At 37.4% G+C, this 18,107-nt stretch overlaps 2 protein-coding genes across 2 annotated transcripts in view; one reads left to right on the forward strand and one right to left on the reverse strand.

Annotated features, from left to right (window-relative positions):
- The window catches only part of shank3a (SH3 and multiple ankyrin repeat domains 3a), a 189,552-nt gene extending 178,891 nt beyond the window's left edge, over nt 1-10,661 (forward strand). Inside the window, 1 exon segment of the mRNA XM_030137099.1 lies at nt 5,525-10,661. Coding sequence (XP_029992959.1) covers nt 5,525-6,095 — 571 coding nt within the window. The 3' untranslated portion in view covers nt 6,096-10,661.
- Nucleotides 10,662-10,702: 41 nt separating this feature from the next.
- Nucleotides 10,703-17,111, reverse strand: rabl2 (RAB, member of RAS oncogene family-like 2). The gene is made up of 8 exons (XM_030137103.1): nt 16,456-17,111; nt 14,858-14,887; nt 14,667-14,746; nt 14,505-14,584; nt 13,492-13,603; nt 13,161-13,258; nt 12,926-13,009; nt 10,703-11,819 (listed from the first exon to the last, which is right to left on the reverse strand). The coding sequence occupies exons 1-8, from the start codon at nt 16,560-16,562 to the stop codon at nt 11,739-11,741; spliced, it is 672 nt and encodes a 223-aa protein (XP_029992963.1). The 5' UTR covers nt 16,563-17,111; the 3' UTR covers nt 10,703-11,738.
- Between the last annotated feature and the right edge of the window lie 996 nt (nt 17,112-18,107).

Below are 18,107 nucleotides of genomic sequence, written 5' to 3' on the forward strand. Positions count from 1 at the left end.
TCACTATCGTTGAAACACAGAAAAATGATGACACAGACAGGAGTTATGGTTTCAACTTTTTTTCACATCTTTTATTCATATGTTGGCAAAGACATCAGAGTCAGCAAACTAAAGTATCTCAGCCTCAGAGAGGGAAGTCTTGTTTATCAACTATTTATATCACTTTGTACTGTGTGACAGTCTTTATGTCCCAAGTCTTAATTCTTACACAATCCCACTCAAAGAGGATTAGCAGTAAACACATTCATTTATCATTTTAACGGCACATATTTAATGAAAAAAACATTTGAAGTCTGTCTCAGAATTGTGATATGTCATTTTGTATATCCAGTGTTCCTAGGACAGACGGATAATTAGAGGCTCCGTTAAAGACATTTTCATCTGGTTTTACTTTTTATGCATAATGTGGTTTTACTAACGTTTTAAGATATGCAGACAAATCCTTATCCAGGCAGTCCACTGTGACGGCAAGTGATAATGAGATCAGAGGTCAACAGCATTGCCAGCATTACCTTCCCTAGCATTCTGAGTGTAGCACAAGCATTGTAAACTTCACATTTATGTACTAAATCTTTCCTGTGTGTCACAAACTATTGCATCATTAGTAAAAAAAAAAAAAAAAAAAAAAAGAAAGAACACAGATCAAAAGTGTCAATGATGAACCAGTGTTATTTAAACCACAGTAGAGTGTTGTTTTTTTCACACAATACAATGAAGTACATTGAAGTCCTTTATATTTCTACAGATGTGAGGACACCGAGGGCAGTAAACCTTAAGGTTATAGCTCCTAGGGTAAAACAAAGCTTTCTTAAACATGCTTCCCCTAACAAGCCTATCAACTAATCCCATTGGAAGACAATAACATTTTTTTCCATGTTTTTTCTTTTTTTTTTTTTTTTTGTAATTTTATTTGTTACCTTGTTTGCATTACCAGAGTTAATCACTGTGACTTTCAACTGGTTATGGAAACAAATTTTAGAAAGTGATTAAGTATTTGGCCACAATATTGTGTTTCTAGTTTTGGATTTTTTAATAGGACTACAGTCACTTGATCTGGTCTTGGGTGTTTCCATAGTTACAAGTCTGCTCCTCAGCCTTCTGTTGGGTAATCTGGTGCACAGTGCTTACATTATATCATATGTATTGAATAAGTGTGCATATGTGTGTATGAGTGTGTCTGTTGGTGCAAACAAGGTAACAGGGCCTGGATAGAGGCATTGACTTTGCCAAAGCCTCTTTTCATCTCACACACAGTCACACTTGGGTTCTGACCTTTGACCCCGCCAGTTCCTATCCTACCAGCTTTTCCTAAAGCTTCCTCCTAGATCAGTGTTCAAATGAAAGGTAATACATTCTTCTATCTGACACTCTTTGCAGTCATCACTGGCATCTGTTTGATAAGACTAGAAACCGCAGTTTCTTTCTTATCACAGTTCCCCATCCTACTGCGATATCAGTGATAACCTCAAAGATTTAAGGATGTATTTTCAGAACTATTTGAACATGGCTGAAATATAATGGTGTGTCATGTTTGCAATCATATTAAACCACTCTCTCTGATCTTGGCATTAACTGTCAATTTAATGCCAAGATTAGCAGACAAAGTCCTAACCATGATAAATGGCCTTTATTTCCTCTTGATGGAAAATGTGGAGCTTCCTCTTTTCTCTTTGTCTTTTAATCTACAGTAAGTTGTGTACGATAGCATGACAATTTGGAGGTTTACACATGAAAATCCCAGCATTTAGTTCACGCATGTGTGGAATATTGTGATGTGTTTTTATAAATTGATAGCTGTTAGTTTTAATATGCTGTTGAACGTCACTTTTAGAGGAGCTCAGTGCTTTGTAGACTCTCTTCAGATGCAGTTGAGTTTGATTTTAGTGGCTTGTTCTCTCTCTTTTCTAATTCTGTGGTCCTCATCTCTATTAATTGTGAATTCAGAGTGTGGAAGTAACTGGCTCCATGCTGGAAATGGTTCTTATTTTCATATGTACTTCACTGCTGATTAGGATGTGAGGAGACAATTGAAAGATTGAGGAGATGCTTTTATAGTCTTTCACAGTCGTCTCGTGTTATTGAATTTGCCAGAGGGATAGAACAGCTCCACACAACTGCCACCAAAAAGCTTTGCAGTTTTGTTTTTAGTTACATACTGCTCTCATAAGAAGGGAATGCTTCTCTGGACTGATTGACTTAGAACCAGTTGGTGTAGTTTGGCTTCTTTGGTCTATTTCTTTTTGTTGCCTCAACGTCTTTGAATCTGGATTCATTTGATTTGGCTTTATTTCTTTTCCTATCATTAAGAAGTGAATTTTGTTCAGTATCTACAAAGTAGTTTGGGTTAGAAAGACCACTCATTGCTGTGAGCTGATGTAATGGTTTACTGTGGTTGACATGAGTGAAATATGAATTTAACACCTGACTTAATACCAAAGTCAGTCAGGAATCGGTCACATCTTCAATCTCTTATCTTTCACCACATTGTGATCCATGGATAGCAAGATGACCGCAGTTTCAAATCAGTAGATTACATGCTTCTGATTGGGTTCTATCAGTAAAAATAAATCACATCCTGGCATTATAGAATCTGAATCATTCTCACCATCTCCACCCTGACAGCTGATTGCCCTCAGCTGTGACACAGATGATCATGCACACCATTATTTCGCTCACATTCTCCTCCTGCATTTGTTCCTCTTCACCCACTGAAACATTCCTCATACAAGCACAGACATCTCAGCGCTCTTAATTGTAACATTCCCCATCACTTTCCCATACGCTGTCCAAATTTAATCTCCTTCAACAACTTCACATGCTGCTGTATTTTGTCACTCTTGTAGCCACTGTGTTCACATGCTGTGTATTTTAGCTTTGGGTGGTTTACAAACCTGTAGTTCTTATTTTGCTTCAGTTGTGTTTTTTCATTTTCTGTTCTTCTGTGTTCATGTAATTTGCATAACTTTGTTTTGTTTTTCAGTGATTGTGTTGAGGATGGCCATGGTCCCTGACTGTCTTGCATATTGGACACTGTAGGTTATTTAAATTATGCTAAAACTTCATATACAACTGGAATAGACTATATATATATATATATATATATATATATATATATATATATATATATATATATATATATATATATATATATATATTCCTAACATACAGTTCAGGACATAATACCTATCTTAATATATATGTTTGTTCCTTAACATAGTAGTTCCCTCTCCACATCTTGTTAGTTGACACCCTAAAAAGTCAAGGGACATGTGCCCTCCATTTATTTGTTTGTTTTTTCTTCGTTTGTGCAGTGTTTGATATGTGAATAGTGTGCTCATTTCTCTCTCATGTAGCCCACTGGTCAGACCTTCCAATGCTGAAGCCTACTCTGCTGTCATTGTCATGTTACATGCTGTACGAGCACATGCGCACACACACATGCACACTCATACAATCACACCCACTCCTGTCCACACACGGGGCGAGTCAGAGAAAGCAGAGATGGCTGAAGCAGACTCTAAGTCTGGTTGGGAGGCTGCGTCTCATGGAGTGATGCTAACATTCTCTCCCATTGCTCTCTCTCTGCTCACCTTGCATGCTCCGCCCCGCTGCTCTGATCTGATTGGTCTAGAACTGACTGTGCGCCCAGGAGGGCAGGACGACTGTGTAAGTGCGCATGGAGCTCATCTCATATCCGCCGGCTCCCTGTAGTCAGATTATTTTCACCAGCCTGTGCGCTTCCTAACAGCCTTTGTTTCATTACACTCCTTATACTCAAACTCACATCAAAGTTCTGAACAGTAGAAGGAAAATGTGTCACTCATGTTGTACACTACACACTGGCTAACATGCATGAATGAAACAGACACCATTGTACCAGCTCAGTAGGCCTCTCCTGTCTTTCCTTCTCCCTGCCTGCACTCAGCTAGACAAAACTCATATCAGTCTGAATCTCTAATCCATCTGCCTCTACCTTTATGACCATATTTTTCTCCATTAGACCAGTAGTAGACTAATGGATACTCAACCAATTTGAGCCTATTTCACAAATTGATGCTCCTGGGACAGATGTAAAAAGGTAGAAAACCAGCATAGGCTGTACTGTACCTGAAAGAGCAACAGGAGTGGCAAATTTCTACACTTGAGAATTTCTACAGTGTTTTTCTTTCAGTGCATTTCTTCCTCTTCGTGCTGCAAGTGGTAAGGTTTTGTCTGTTGGCCAGTCAGACTCCCTGCACTGAACAGTTTAGGTGGGGGTGCACCGATACATCAGACAAAAATCTGTACCGGTATCTGTATCCGCATATTAGATGTCATTTCACCAATGGTAGTAGCTGTGAAAATTCCCCTGGCACAAAAGGGGGAAAAATAACAACATAAATAAAATAAGTAAACAGAAAACACCATTGGTATTGGTATAAGCTATCTGCAAAATTTGTCACTTTAAATATCAGTACCAGCCCAGAATTTTGCAGTAGGTACAACCCTAGCTTTAGGACCATGTTGGAAATCAGTGATTTCACACATATCCATATGTAAGGATTTATTAACATTAAATAAAACTTTATTCTTACTTTAGAGCTACAAATGAGTACATTATTAACTGATTGTAATTGTGGGTATATTACTCTTAATAGAGCAACAAAAGACTTATTATTTAACTATGATATAATAGGTAGTGAGTTATATGTGGTAGGTCAGTTAAATGTGTTTGACATGCTAGGTAGACACAGATTTTATTAACATAAACATTCAGAAACATGCCATAAACTCTTAACAAGCTTTATATAAGATCTTAGAAATGTCTTATAATGAACAGTAAATGAGGTTTTAACTTTATTATTACTTGTCACAATACTTGTATAGTCTTATTCAAACATAATATCCTGTAAACATCTGATTACCCGTTAACTAGCACTTATCATTGAATCTGAAGTGTGTGTATATTTGTTGTATATATGTTACATATTTACTGATTAGAGGTTTTCAGGTTTTCAGGTTAGTGCTGTATATCAGAAACACAATTGCAGCCTAATTCTAAGATTCCTGTTGGCTGTTGGTTACAGTTGGTCTTCATTTCATGGTTTTATTTATATCAATTAGAGGAGAATGCTTTAATAGTAATGGTTAGACATAACTCACTAAATAAGTCATACACTCAGATACTGAGTGTAAGATGGGGGAGAATTTAAAATCCTCTATTTTTCCAGTACTGCTGTGATGTGAATATGTAAACTGATGGTTCAGTTGTGGAAAACATTTCTATTTGAAGCTGTACTCAGTATCAGAGCTTCAGAATGTTAGCATTCAACTGATGTAGCGCGCTGCTTTGATGTTGCTGTAAATTATTAGCTTGTTCTTATTAACATACATTAACCTCTAGCTTGCAATATAAACTTTAAACAACTGACGGCAAATATCTGTAAACTAAAGCTTGGTCTTCTGTTCTTTTATTTTCGCCTTGTTCACTTTTGTCTCCATTGCTTATATTTATGAAGCATCTCTTTGTCTCTTTCTTCGTCAGACTTTTCAGCAGCCTAGGTGAACTTCACACCATTTCTCAGAGAAGTTATGGTACCACATACACCATCCGCCCTGGAAGTCGTTACCCTGTCACCCGACGCACCCCCAGCCCAGGTTCAGGCTCACCTGATCGGGGAGACCCTCTTGGACGATACTCAGGCTTTGGCCTACCGACCTCACCAACTACACCGCCACAAACTATCCTCAAATCCTCCAGCCTCAGTCTACCCCAGGAGCCGAAAGAGGTCCGCTTTGTAATGAGGAGCTCCAGCGCCCGTTCTCGCTCTCGCTCCCCGTCCCCATCACCGTCGCATTCCCCCGGGCTAGGGTCACCTCTTTTGGCGCTCAGACCCTTCCACCAGAAGCCCCTCCACCTCTGGAACAAGTACGACGTCGGAGACTGGCTGGAGAGCATCAACCTGGGAGAGCACAGAGCAGGATTTCAGGAGCATGAGATCGAAGGCTCTCACCTCCCCGCTCTAACCAAGGATGACTTCGCAGAGCTCGGAGTGACACGAGTCGGTCACCGCATGAACATCGAACGAGCACTAAAACAGCTGCTAGAGAGCTGACACCTGCCCTGAGACACAGCAACAGATGGAGTAGAAGATGAAGATAGAAGGGCCAAGACGTATAGTGGGTGAAAACAGGAGAAACAATAACGACAACTCCTCTTTTACTCTGCCTGCTTTTAAGTTACGAGTCACAAATGTTTACCTGGGGTCGTTAGCAACACTTTATGTTCCTATTTCTGCATTAAACCCCACATTCGGCACTGCACTGAAGAGGAGGAGTCAATACTTTCATCCCCCTCCACTCGGCCCTTAGTGTCTCCCCACCTCTTTGCCTGCAGCCAATTAGATTAGACCTCAAAAGGGGCTCTGGTCTTTCTTTGCCGAGGAGAATCGCATGAGCTTCAATTAAAATATTTGATTGGTGAAAGCTTCAGTCGTTTCCATAGTAACATCCACACCTCCTCGCCACCATTCCCTCCCTCCTCTACCTCTACCTCTATCCCTCCATCTTTCAGGCCTCTGAAAGCCTTTTGCAGTTTGAGTAAAGGAGGAGGAGGAAGTATTTTGTTCCAAACAGAAAGCTCAGTTGCCTTTCAAAATATTTATACAGAGATCAACAATGTTGAACACAGGACTATGGACATAGTGCTGACACAGCTCTGAAAAGGTGTGTCTTCTCTACACCTGCTGTTGTTTTTAAACCGAAGACTTTAGAGCCCAGAGGTGGAGCTCCACAACGTAAACCACGGGAGAAAACCCCTCCCTCCGCCTTGGTACCCAGACTGTGCTATCTATTATATTTGGAGAATGTTTAACCAACACTCGTGGCTTTTTTCATAATCAATTTTTTTGGTTTTCCAAAGGGAATATTATATAAATATATATATATATATAGGTATTAAATAATATGATATATATGTATCTTAATATAGCTTTCTGAAGAAAAGATAATGTTGCAAAGAGGATATGTAATAAATTAATCTGCGCCTGTTTTTGGTTTTTAGTATAGAAGGCAGAGAGAAATCTTTAAAATTTATTCCACCAATAGTTTACTCATTTCTACCAATTATATACATATATAAATATATATAAAAAATATACATATATATATTTGAAAGAAAAAAGTATATAGATACGGAAATGAAATTTTTGTCATAGATAAACAACTTTCCTTATGGTCACCCTTTCTTGAACCGTAGCATGACAAGTTGTATCATGTGTTGGACAAAGAGTATGTTGTTCGTTTTTATTTTCTTACAGTCTTCCTTCATACTAAAGGGCATCCCGTAATGTGAGGCTGAGACCCCAGTTGACACCCATCCCTACCGCTTCAGCTACAGATGACGTGGTTTTGTCTCTGCTGTAAACTCGACGACAACCACCAAACAAGACAGCTGATTATTAAACAGTCGGGGGGCTCTTCATCTTATGCCTGTTGAACACTCAGGGATGGAAGTTTAGGACACTAGCATGGAGAGGTTGTTGTAATATGATTCATTTCAGTTCTTACCTTTGAGGACAATTTTGCACCATCACAGTCGAAGAAAATGCACGAACGCTAGTAAAAAATTTCCATCCCTGTGACCCCTTATGATGCTTCTCAGACCAGGCTCTACACCGTCTGGTTCAGAGAGGGAAATATCTGCCATATTATAGAAGAAAATCCCTATTAAGTGTGTGATCACAGCCAAATTAAGCATAATTTATTAGAATAAGGAAATGCCATCCTTTAAATGCACCTTTTACCTGGGCAAAAAATAAGAAGGGCTGAAATGCCTTAGATGTATGTGCCCCTCAAACACAACTAGTGGAGTTTATCAGGCTGTGGGGATGGGAAAGCCTCTGTAAGGTCTTAAAGAAAATTCAGTATTTTACAACCCGACTGTGTCTTAAAAATGTTGCTGCCTCCCTGTATCTCTACACTTTACTTAGTGAGTAAAATATTATCATAGACAGTGGCAGTCAGACAAAAAACACTAAGACACAGGTTGTGAATTTAAAAAAAACACAACTGAATTTTCCTTAACAATATAAAATCTACAATTGTACTCATGAGTAGCTTCTGCTGGCAGTGAGAAACAGTGAGTTTTATTCACGCAACAACTACAAAAAAAAAAGCATTTTATTCATAGCTTTTTACTCAGATTGAAGACCAGGTAATTTCGCTTACTGCTGAAAACTACTGCGCATCAGCAGCAGCGTCCGGTCTCTACGCCAAGGCTGTTTCACTTGGCCTGAAGTTCTGTGCAACTTTTTTTTTTTCCTCTCTTCTTTTTGCTAGCAGTTTGTTAAAGCAGGCAGTGAATAAATCTAAAGTCACGTCTGGGTTGTAGGAATAGCACTCACTGCCTCACTGTGACCTCACTGATTATTTTACTCCAGTATTATGTCCTCAGACTCATTTGGACTTTTTGTGTTATAGTTCTTTTTTTTTTTCTTTTTTTTAAAAATTATTTTCTTCCTTGTTTATTTATTACCCTCGCACACTGTGGGTAGATTTTGTAGCGTGTGGAACATGACACTTAAATCTTTCACTCATTTGAATTTTAGAGTGACAGAAAAAAAAGACAGAAAAAACAAATATCCTGTCCATTCTAAACACTTGTAAAAATGAACAAACTACAAATATTTGCTTTTTTTTAATCACAAGCAATGTATATATGATAGATTTCATATAAATTTTTGAAGAAGTATATAGATCTATATATGAATGTTTGGCATATATGCATAGTTAACCACCTGTGGAAAGGGTGAGCAGATTTTATTCTTTCTATGAACTCTTGAACTTTTGAACTCTGAACTATGAACTAGGGGATGATTTGCACAAAACAAGGTGACAAGGTGCTAACATAAAAGCCACCCATCGTCCAAGCGCATGTGTGCATCTGGATTCCCTGAATCTCTCTGTATGGTCATTCCTCTTCACCATGTGCGACTGTTAAGCGTGTTTGTGTAAATGCGTGTTTGTGTCCATTTTGTGTGTATTTGTTTGAGAGAGACAATGAAAATGCACATGTGACGGTGAGCATGCATGGTTAGGGGTTTTGGAGTTAGTCCACTATAGCCTTACTGTATTTCCATCAGAGATTTCCGGCAGTGGCTGTGTCACACAATACAACACACACACCCACACAAACAGAACACATGCACATACACACACAAATGAAATGCACATATACATACACCTTCAACTTAAAATAGAGAAATATTATTCTGCGTTATTATTTTGTGTTGTCACATCTTTGAAAAGTGGACTGCTCTGCCCAAGAGAAAGAGAGGCAGACATTGAGAGGCGACCACGCAGTGTTGAGCGAAAACATTGTCACATTTTATATTACAAGACAAATATAACTCACCTTGTAACTGTGTAGGTGCAGCTTATGCAGCGTCACTGTTTTGTACACCCATTCCCAGATGGCATTTGCGCTCCTTACCCTCCACTCTGTCTGGCAGCACTCCTTTTTCCTTTTTCAGACCTTCAGTTTCTGAGTTTTTTGGATATGCTATATGAGGTGATCCAGTGAGGAAGAAACAACACAAAGGATAATGTGCCAAAAAATAACCTAACTTTTAACTGTATATTTGTCTTTGCTTTAGGACTATCTTAGTTACAGCATTCTTGAGCTGTTAGACTCAATAATATGGTGCCATCTCCTGGAAATCTTGAGAACTACAAACATTTGTTAGATCCTGTATTTCCTATAGGTGGAAATACAGTCATTGTTATTATTTTGTAAAGAAGCAGGCTATATATGAATATGTATATATAGATTACCACAGTGTAAATACATCCTGGGGTAATGTATATACATACAGGATATATAGCCTGTGTGTATCTACCTGTGAGCTTTGCATTAACATTTCTATTTAAATTTCACGATTGCTTGATTTTACTGTGATGAAGGTTATTATCCAGCTTGGCTTACTGTTCCCATATAAATCCAAATAACAGATGAAACATAAACTTAACAGAGGTGAACGTGTCCGGTCTGGACTCACACATGCCGGCCTGGTTGGGTTGTTGTGTAAGTTTACCACAAATACAGATGCAAAATAATTCTACAGAGCAACGTGTAACAGACTTACACATCTTTAGGTCAAATAAGTTCAGTGAAGGGTTATCTTTGTGTTATTTTCTAATCAATAAAGCACAATCTACATAGTGTAGGGGAGCAGTGTAACCTTTTTAAAAATACACTGGAGTCTGGTGTCCCACTGGAGCCAGTGGTCTTATCATCAAAGGTTTTCTTTTTTTTTTTTTTTTTTTTTTTTTATTTCATTGTTGGTTTTCTCCTTGTTTGCACTGTGAAGTTTAGATTGGTGGATGTATCTCTGTAACGCCTCAGCCTTGTCTCACAGGTGAACTTCCCCTTCTCAGCATCTGATGACCAGGCAAATCATTTACAATGGTTGTCTCAGCAACTTCTGGAGAGCATTAGCAATCCTCTGTTTTAATAAAGCCCATGTTTAAATAAAACTAGAAGCTACCTAATATTCCTCATATAACCAGATTAAGGGCGACAGTGAAGGGTGAGGCAAGATCTGAGATGTTACCCAGGATATCTCCACCACAGAGATATATGTTTGTTATATTATGTAATAAATTTATAATTAAAACATGAACTGCATTGAATTCTCATTTCTATTTTAATGTCTCAATAACAAAGTTCCAGTGTGATTTATTCATGGTAAATGCCACAAGACAGTCAAATATAAATAGAAAACAAAAACATGCATTGTATACAACATAACTGAATGTCATATGAAATGTAATTAGACATCAAAGTTTGGTTTAATGTATAGATTGGCTATAAAAAAAAAATACATTTCACTGATTTTACATATTTAAAATGCAGGATAAACTGCAAGATGATGGACTACACACCTCAGATCTATTACAAAGGACTCCAATGTCACCTCTCAGCAGTTCTGTAAAACTCATACCTATTCGTATATTGTATTTCTTATAAATGTAATTTACTGAACGCTGATGCAAAGTCTACATTACGTACCCTTGTGCCCATTGCTGGAGACACATTATCACAATCTGGTTACATGGTACATTAAACTTTCATTTAAATGGTGCTGGAAAAACAGACTTCACAAAATAAATGCAAATAAATCAGCCAACAGATGTAGCTCCCTGCTGGCGTTGCAAACCGTACTACACACAAACGCTGAGAACAACAGCAAACAGGCTTCATAATCACACGTTCTCTTTGCTGTGTATGAGTTAGTTTTCAATTCTTCACATTCTTAGTACATGACACAAAGTAACTGGAGTTTCTCGGTCAGGAAAACATTCACCCACATCATAAGATTTGATACTATTATTAAAGCAGGTATTTTTATAAAAAAGAAAAAAACGTATTAAAGACAAAGCTTTAATAGCAGCAAAACACATCTGGCAAATAACACATTCTTAAATTATTTCACCAGTTCTATATTTCCTGCCAGTGTCACTAGACAGGTGGAGGGCAGTTGGTTATAACCTGGCTTAGAGGACGGTCTGACACGTTCCAGTGCTGGAATTACATTTTGGTATAAAAGCGTACCAAAGTTACATTAACGAGCCAAGTAATGGTGTCAGTAAGGTGTCTTCCACTGTGATTTAATATATAATCTACTCACAGCATTACCCTCAGAGAAGGACAAATTGTCCATGAGATGTGCAGAGGTTAAGGAAGATGTTTCAAAATGTCAGGGCAGCTCTGGACTCTCTGTTTTTAATCCATCCTCATCTGCTTCAGAATTATCTTCCTTCTTCTCCAGGTCAAAATTCTGTAAGACAAGTGTAACGAAATATAAATACATCACGTTTTCAGAACCAAAATTCTTAAACAACACACAGTTTAATGAAATTGTGTAATGACATACTCCATTCTTGATTTAAAGGAGTGTTATTTTGCTTTTTTAAATGGAATTATGCATTTTAAAACATTTCCCTGTGGTCTGCATAAACTGTAAATGCTATGATGTTTGGGTCTGAATTCTTCATAAATTCAACTCCACAGGTCCATCTTCAACAATATTTCTGAGTAATGACATGAGAAAGGTCATTTTGAGCGCTGGCCCTTTAAATGCAAATCAGCCACTTCACGCCCCACCCCCTCCAGGATGTTGACCATGCTGCTCTGTCCTGTTCAGCTGTTTGTGTTCGTTAATACAACCAACAACTGAACATTTTAGGTAATCGGCTCAAAGTTTGGACATATTTACCTCTGCCAGGAGGTATTGTGATCACTTCACTTTGTGTGTTTGCATGTGTGCATGTTTGTTTGTTTGTTTGTTTGTTTGTTAGCAGGATAACTCAAAAAGTTATGGACAGATTTACATGAAAATTTCAGGAAATGTTGATACTGGCACAAGGAAGAAATGATTAAATTTTGGTGGTGATCGGGGGTGGCAGATCTGTCTTGGCGGAGGTCTGCGCTCTCCGAGTGCTTTTCTTGTTTCAGTATGGACTACAACCGCTGCTGCTGACAAACAATTATCTCATACTCTGAGAAATGTTCGTCGGAAGTCTTGACCTTACATGTGCAAATGTCGTGATGTAACTAGTTATAGACATAACAAATTAAGAAGGAATTAAAACAGGTTGTAGAAATCCACTCGATTTTTGCCAAAATGAAAATAAAGATAGCTTTGCAGCACCTGGAGGGTTCAAATTCAAACTTTATGAACTATAAGGGTCCCCAAATACACAAATAAATGTACCAAAGACTAATAAAAGTGGGTTTAGCAAAATATGACCCCTTTAAATACTGCAGGTTTTGAAAGAATATCTTAAATAAAACTCCTTCCTCATTACTGACTGAGTTAGGAGTTTATAAACGACACTCCTTTTACAAATGAGCACATCAGTAATCAGAGTGTTTTAGTTTTACCTCCAATTCTTGCATCACTTCATCCATGAAGTCGCTGGGGTTTTGTTTGTAATCCACTGCTCTTTTGATCATTTCTCTGAACATCTGTTGCAACAGAGACAAAAATATCAAAACAGAGACCCAAAGCATGAGGTCTCAATATATTACAAGAGTAAAATAAAATCTGTTGCAATTTTACAGCTTTAAAATGTAAACTTTAACTATAGATATGAGACGATAATAAAGAACAACAAACCTTAACTACATTGGTGCCATCAGCTGCCGACACAAAGTAAAATGGCATTCCTTGCTTCTTCCCAAAGTTAAAGCTTCTTTGTGTCACCTTCATATCAGCTTCAGACGAAAAAAAAAAGAAAAACAAACGTTAGTCACCCTGGTGCATGTCAAAGTCTGAATTAAAATAAACCAGGAAAATGAATGTGTGCTTTGTAACTTACTCTGTTTGTTCTAATTTGAGACATAATTATTTTAAAAATCCATGTTTACATCTCCTGCTATAATATAAATCCTGCTCAGAATTGTTAATACACCTGGATATTACTTTTCAGTGTTACAGTCAGACTCACCATCTATTTTGTTGGCAACCACACAACAGGGTATCTCTGGTCTGTACTCTCTCAGCTCTTTATACCAGTTGGCCAGGTTCTTATATGTGATCTTCCTTTGCACATCAAAAACCTGAAGAAAGAACAAGAAAGAGGGCGTCAGTCTGCTCTGCCGTAGAAGTGGCTCATCAGTACTTCAACTGGGGTACTCATATTCATCTGATAAGGCGGTTGAGAAAAGGAAAGTGAAATCCTACACATGCATCCATGAAACGCTTCATAAATATAAATATGTGTGAGCTATGAGAGCATGCTAAAGCCACAAAAATCCATAGCAGAAGGATCAAAATAGAAGGATCTTGGGCCTTTGATATGAATACTGTATTTGTCAGGATGGTAAAGCAAGATTAAAAACGGATTATTGACCTTTACTGAACTTTTAAAGTACAAACACCATATGGAGAAATCCCTGAGCAGATGGTGCTGTACAGCTATCTTACCTTGTCCTTCTATTAACTTTTAAATGCCATTTTTACATTTTAAACTTCTTTTTTATATGTTTTGTACATTGAATTGTTGCACATCTGAATGTCTCTAGGTAAATAAATTCACATCTTCTTGCATTAAAAATGTTCTGTGCTGTTGTAGAGAATAATCTTATTTTGAACTAATTTACAGTGAAATTATGTTTCTGTATTTATCATTATTTAGTTGATTGTATTTTTTATTTCTTTCGGTCTTTCATATAAAAGTTCTTTGCATTTTCAAAATTCTGCTTTGAGTATGTTTCTTCATAATAAGAAGTTGCATATGAGTTTTCATCATTTACTCTACACTATAACAGAACAGAACAAAGTGCTATTAAATGATACAGATGCATACAACTTTTCAGCTTTTTGATAGATATAATCCAGCTATAATGCTGCATTGTACACTATTTACTCTTAATAACTCTTTAGTATTGTTAATTTGCCTGGTTGTGGACCAGACTTTTAAAAGAATGTTTCTTGAAAAAACATCAGTGTGTCTCTTACCATAATACATGCGTGTGCTTTGTGGTAGTACGATGGATGCATGCTTTGAAACCTCTCCTGACCAGCGGTGTCCCAGAAATCTGTGAATCAGTAACAGAGCAGTATTGAAGCAGGAGCTATGTGAAGTAAGAAAGAGAGTGAAAACAGCCAGACAGTACATACCTACTGCCACTGTCTTCCCTCCTACATTGGCTGTGTGTTTGTAAAGTGTCAACGCATAAGTGGACAGCTGCTGAGGACGACTGGAGAAGGGGTTAAAGAGCTTCACATACAAGAAATATTACGTGCTTTACCAGACACAGACAACTACAATGATTCATAATGAGTTGGTTTTGTTAAGGGGGTAAGGATACTATTCATCCATTAGAAACCTTTCCATCAACCTGAAAGACAAAAAAAAATAATAATAATAGGAGGGATTACAGAGGGAAACACATGTATAGGTTTCCCCACACATTTTCTGACAAAACTTTTCCATAAATTTTCAAGAGCTGTTAATGTAACTTCTGCTGCTACTCAAGTGAAACAGTATGTCCTAACATTCTTTAAACCACAGTTATTTTCATAGTCACATCACTCCAAAAACTCCAGGCAGATTGCCCATCATTACAGAAAAAACTTTATATGTCCCCTGACATGGGAATTTGTGATCAGTAGAAAAAGATGGGGTAAGGGGTCGGGAGTATGTAAGTTGTACTTCATCCTGCTCCTTTTCAATGTTTTTGTTTGTTTGTTTGTTTTTTACTTGATGTTTTGGGGGGTTTTTTGTTTTGTTTTTTTTATATTCAAAATAAAAAAGTAATAAATCAATAAGTAAATAGGCATTGATTTCTGCTGGTCAAAACCACATTAGAAAAGTAACATTATGATACAATACAGTCACTGTTTAAGAACTAAAAACTGTCAGACTGAAGACAATTTAAGACCATTGATAGATTTCAGACTTGTTAGGGCCTGTAGAGATCCTGTCACTGACTTTATAAAAATGAAAACGACATAACTTTGTATAGTTATCGCCTCAAAATGGGCTTCAACAGAACAACTACTCCTTACCCAAAATGAGATATAACTGCCTGAACACGTTGCAGTGAATTTGTGTGATTTTACTGTATCTCTATGACTTTCCACAGGTGTCTGGCACAAACACAATGCATGTACAAATTTACCAAAAGAGAAAATGTTCAGCAGTTACAGACATGCCCTTCACATGACAATCTTAACCCATAAAGACCCAGTGCTACTTTTGTGGCACTTGCCAAATGAATTTTTCTCTTTCTTAAATGATTTATCATCATTTATTATACTATTATCCTCTATGTTTTGTGTTTTTTCAGTGAAACTCAGGTATTTTATTATATTTAATTCACTGATAATGTAGATGTTCATAAAACCTCAGGGTAAAGTTGAGGGTTATTATATTAGAAACAGAGAAAAATTAAGAAAAAGTGACTTTTTCGGCAAATTTATCACTAACTGAACATATATCAAGTGTGTCCATCCACTGTCATTGATCCAAGTCCAAGGGTTTTACTGGTGAATCAATGTTGTAGAAGATGACGGTGTTTCCACGTTCACTCCGGAGCCTCTGAACATTCAAATGGGTCATATCTGATGACCATGAAAAGATAACAAACTGTATTTTACACCAATTATTTACATGTTTTGATCGGATTAAAGGATCAATACTTATTTAACATTCTGGATCAGTGGGTGGTTTTGATCAGCAGTGGATGTTTGGGTCTTTAAGAGTTAAGAAAAAAAAAAAAAAAAACAGTATAAAACATTCAATCAAACAAGCACTTAATCCTATTCTTCCAAAAATCCTCTTCGCTGTCCTGACAGGTTGTCTGGGAAATTGAAATCTCAAAGTCCCACTGCTGTTCAAGTTTTTTTTATGACTGTGTATCTATCTTAAATACATAGTTTTTCCCTCATATCAGTTAATACTCACTTGGATTTCCCCACTGCACTGTCTCCCAGACAGATGATCTTCACTTGTTCGTCTGCATCATACTTATTTTGGTCCAGTTCAGGGATATTGTTTCCATTTCCGGCCATGTTGTTCCCTGTTTGGACAATCTTTTATTTTGAAAAGAATGCTTAAAGCACCTTTTGTCTTAATAAATCTGTGACTACCTAACACAGGCTATTTAAGCCGCTAGCTTAGCATCCGACAGCTGCTGTCAAGAATGAGTGTTAGCTAACTTGTCGGTTAGCTGAGGTAAACGTGGCGCGATGCGGCTCGATATCGCTCATTTCAATTGTTCTTCAGTCTTTACATCAATAGATATGAACCCTAGGATAGGGCAGGGCAGCAACAATACACACACTAATAACATCTGCCTTCTTGCATTATTATACCATTGACGGATCCGTTCAGTGTGAGCATCTGAAGGCTAACATCCTGCTAGCAAACAGAATGAAAAGACTTAATAACAAATGATACTCTTACTGTCGTTTGTACATTACTGCTCCGTGCTACATGACAAAATGAACAATTGTCTACATTCATTAGGTTTCTAGGTGTTAGGCGTGATATCCCAAAGCACTCCAGTTTGGTTTCTATCATGGATGGTTTCCATGCAACGGCGACGCCTGAAGGACCACTTGAACATATTTCCGGTTGTCCTTGTGATTGCCTGAATAAAAAGTAAATTATTTTTGGCTTTTCAAAGCGGTTGACAATCAGCTTTCAGTAATATTATGCCACCTCATGATGTGTAATGTGGAATAGATGCATAGCTCTCTAGCACGTTTTACAAAAAAATAAATAAATGAATGAACGTAAACTACTTCTGAGAGGACACCAAAACACAATCCCCTGTCTCCTCTTCCCAGTAACAGTCACACTTTGTATTTGCAGTCCGTAAAGCCCCTCATACGTAGCAACTCTTTCCTCCTTCTTAATTCCTCAATTTTGCCACATATTTTTGATTTTATCTATAATCAACACTTTAACTTGTGATTTACAATTAATCTTTTTTTTTTTTTTTTTTTTTTTTGCAATTTTTGCCAGTTTTTCTTCTACCTCTTAGGTACTGTTCAGTCTGTTGAATTTGCTTCCCAGCATTTTCTATCCCATTACAAGGCTTAGTTTAGTAGCAGTCTTTGCCTCCACTTACATAAAAACTAACTAAATCAGTGTTTTTCAACCTTGGGGTCAGGACCCCACATGGGGTCGCCTGGAACTCAAATGGGGTCACCTGAAATTTCTAGCAATTGATAAAAATAAAAAATAAAACCTTACTAATAAAAAATATATGGTGAGTTGAGAGAGACAATCATAATACATAAAAGACATGACAAACTCTGAAACTGAAACTGAAGCACTGTGGTACTGTTTATCTTTCAAATGTTCACTGTGGCCAGTTTAAGATGCTGCAGCTCTTTCATAATTACAGTTTGAGTTATTGTTTGTTCAGTATGAATTGTCAGCCTTGTAAATCCAAGCTGGACTGACTGTACATATCCTGACCAAAGAAAATAAAATTCTCACTTTGTGCAGTAATCTACTCCTGGCTTTTCTGCCTTTGTCCATAATAATATACATTATATAGCCTAAATGTCATCTAAAATTAACTTTTATTTGCAACACAGTATAGC

This window comes from Sphaeramia orbicularis, chromosome 6, assembly GCF_902148855.1.
Source record: "Sphaeramia orbicularis chromosome 6, fSphaOr1.1, whole genome shotgun sequence".
NCBI classification, from domain to species: Eukaryota; Metazoa; Chordata; class Actinopteri; order Kurtiformes; family Apogonidae; genus Sphaeramia; species Sphaeramia orbicularis.

What these genes read in the sequence shown, in the direction of transcription:
- rabl2 (XM_030137103.1), bottom strand. Translation starts at nt 16,562, where the DNA reads ATGGCCGGAAATGGAAACAATATCCCTGAACTGGACCAAAATAAGTAT. An exon ending in AAGCACACGCATGTATTATG is followed by an intron (nt 13,604 to 14,504) that starts GTAAGAGACACA and finishes TTCTTTCTTCAG; the next exon opens with GTTTTTGATGTGCAAAGGAA. An exon ending in GGTTGCCAACAAAATAGATG is followed by an intron (nt 13,259 to 13,491) that starts GTGAGTCTGACT and finishes TTTCGTCTGAAG; the next exon opens with CTGATATGAAGGTGACACAA.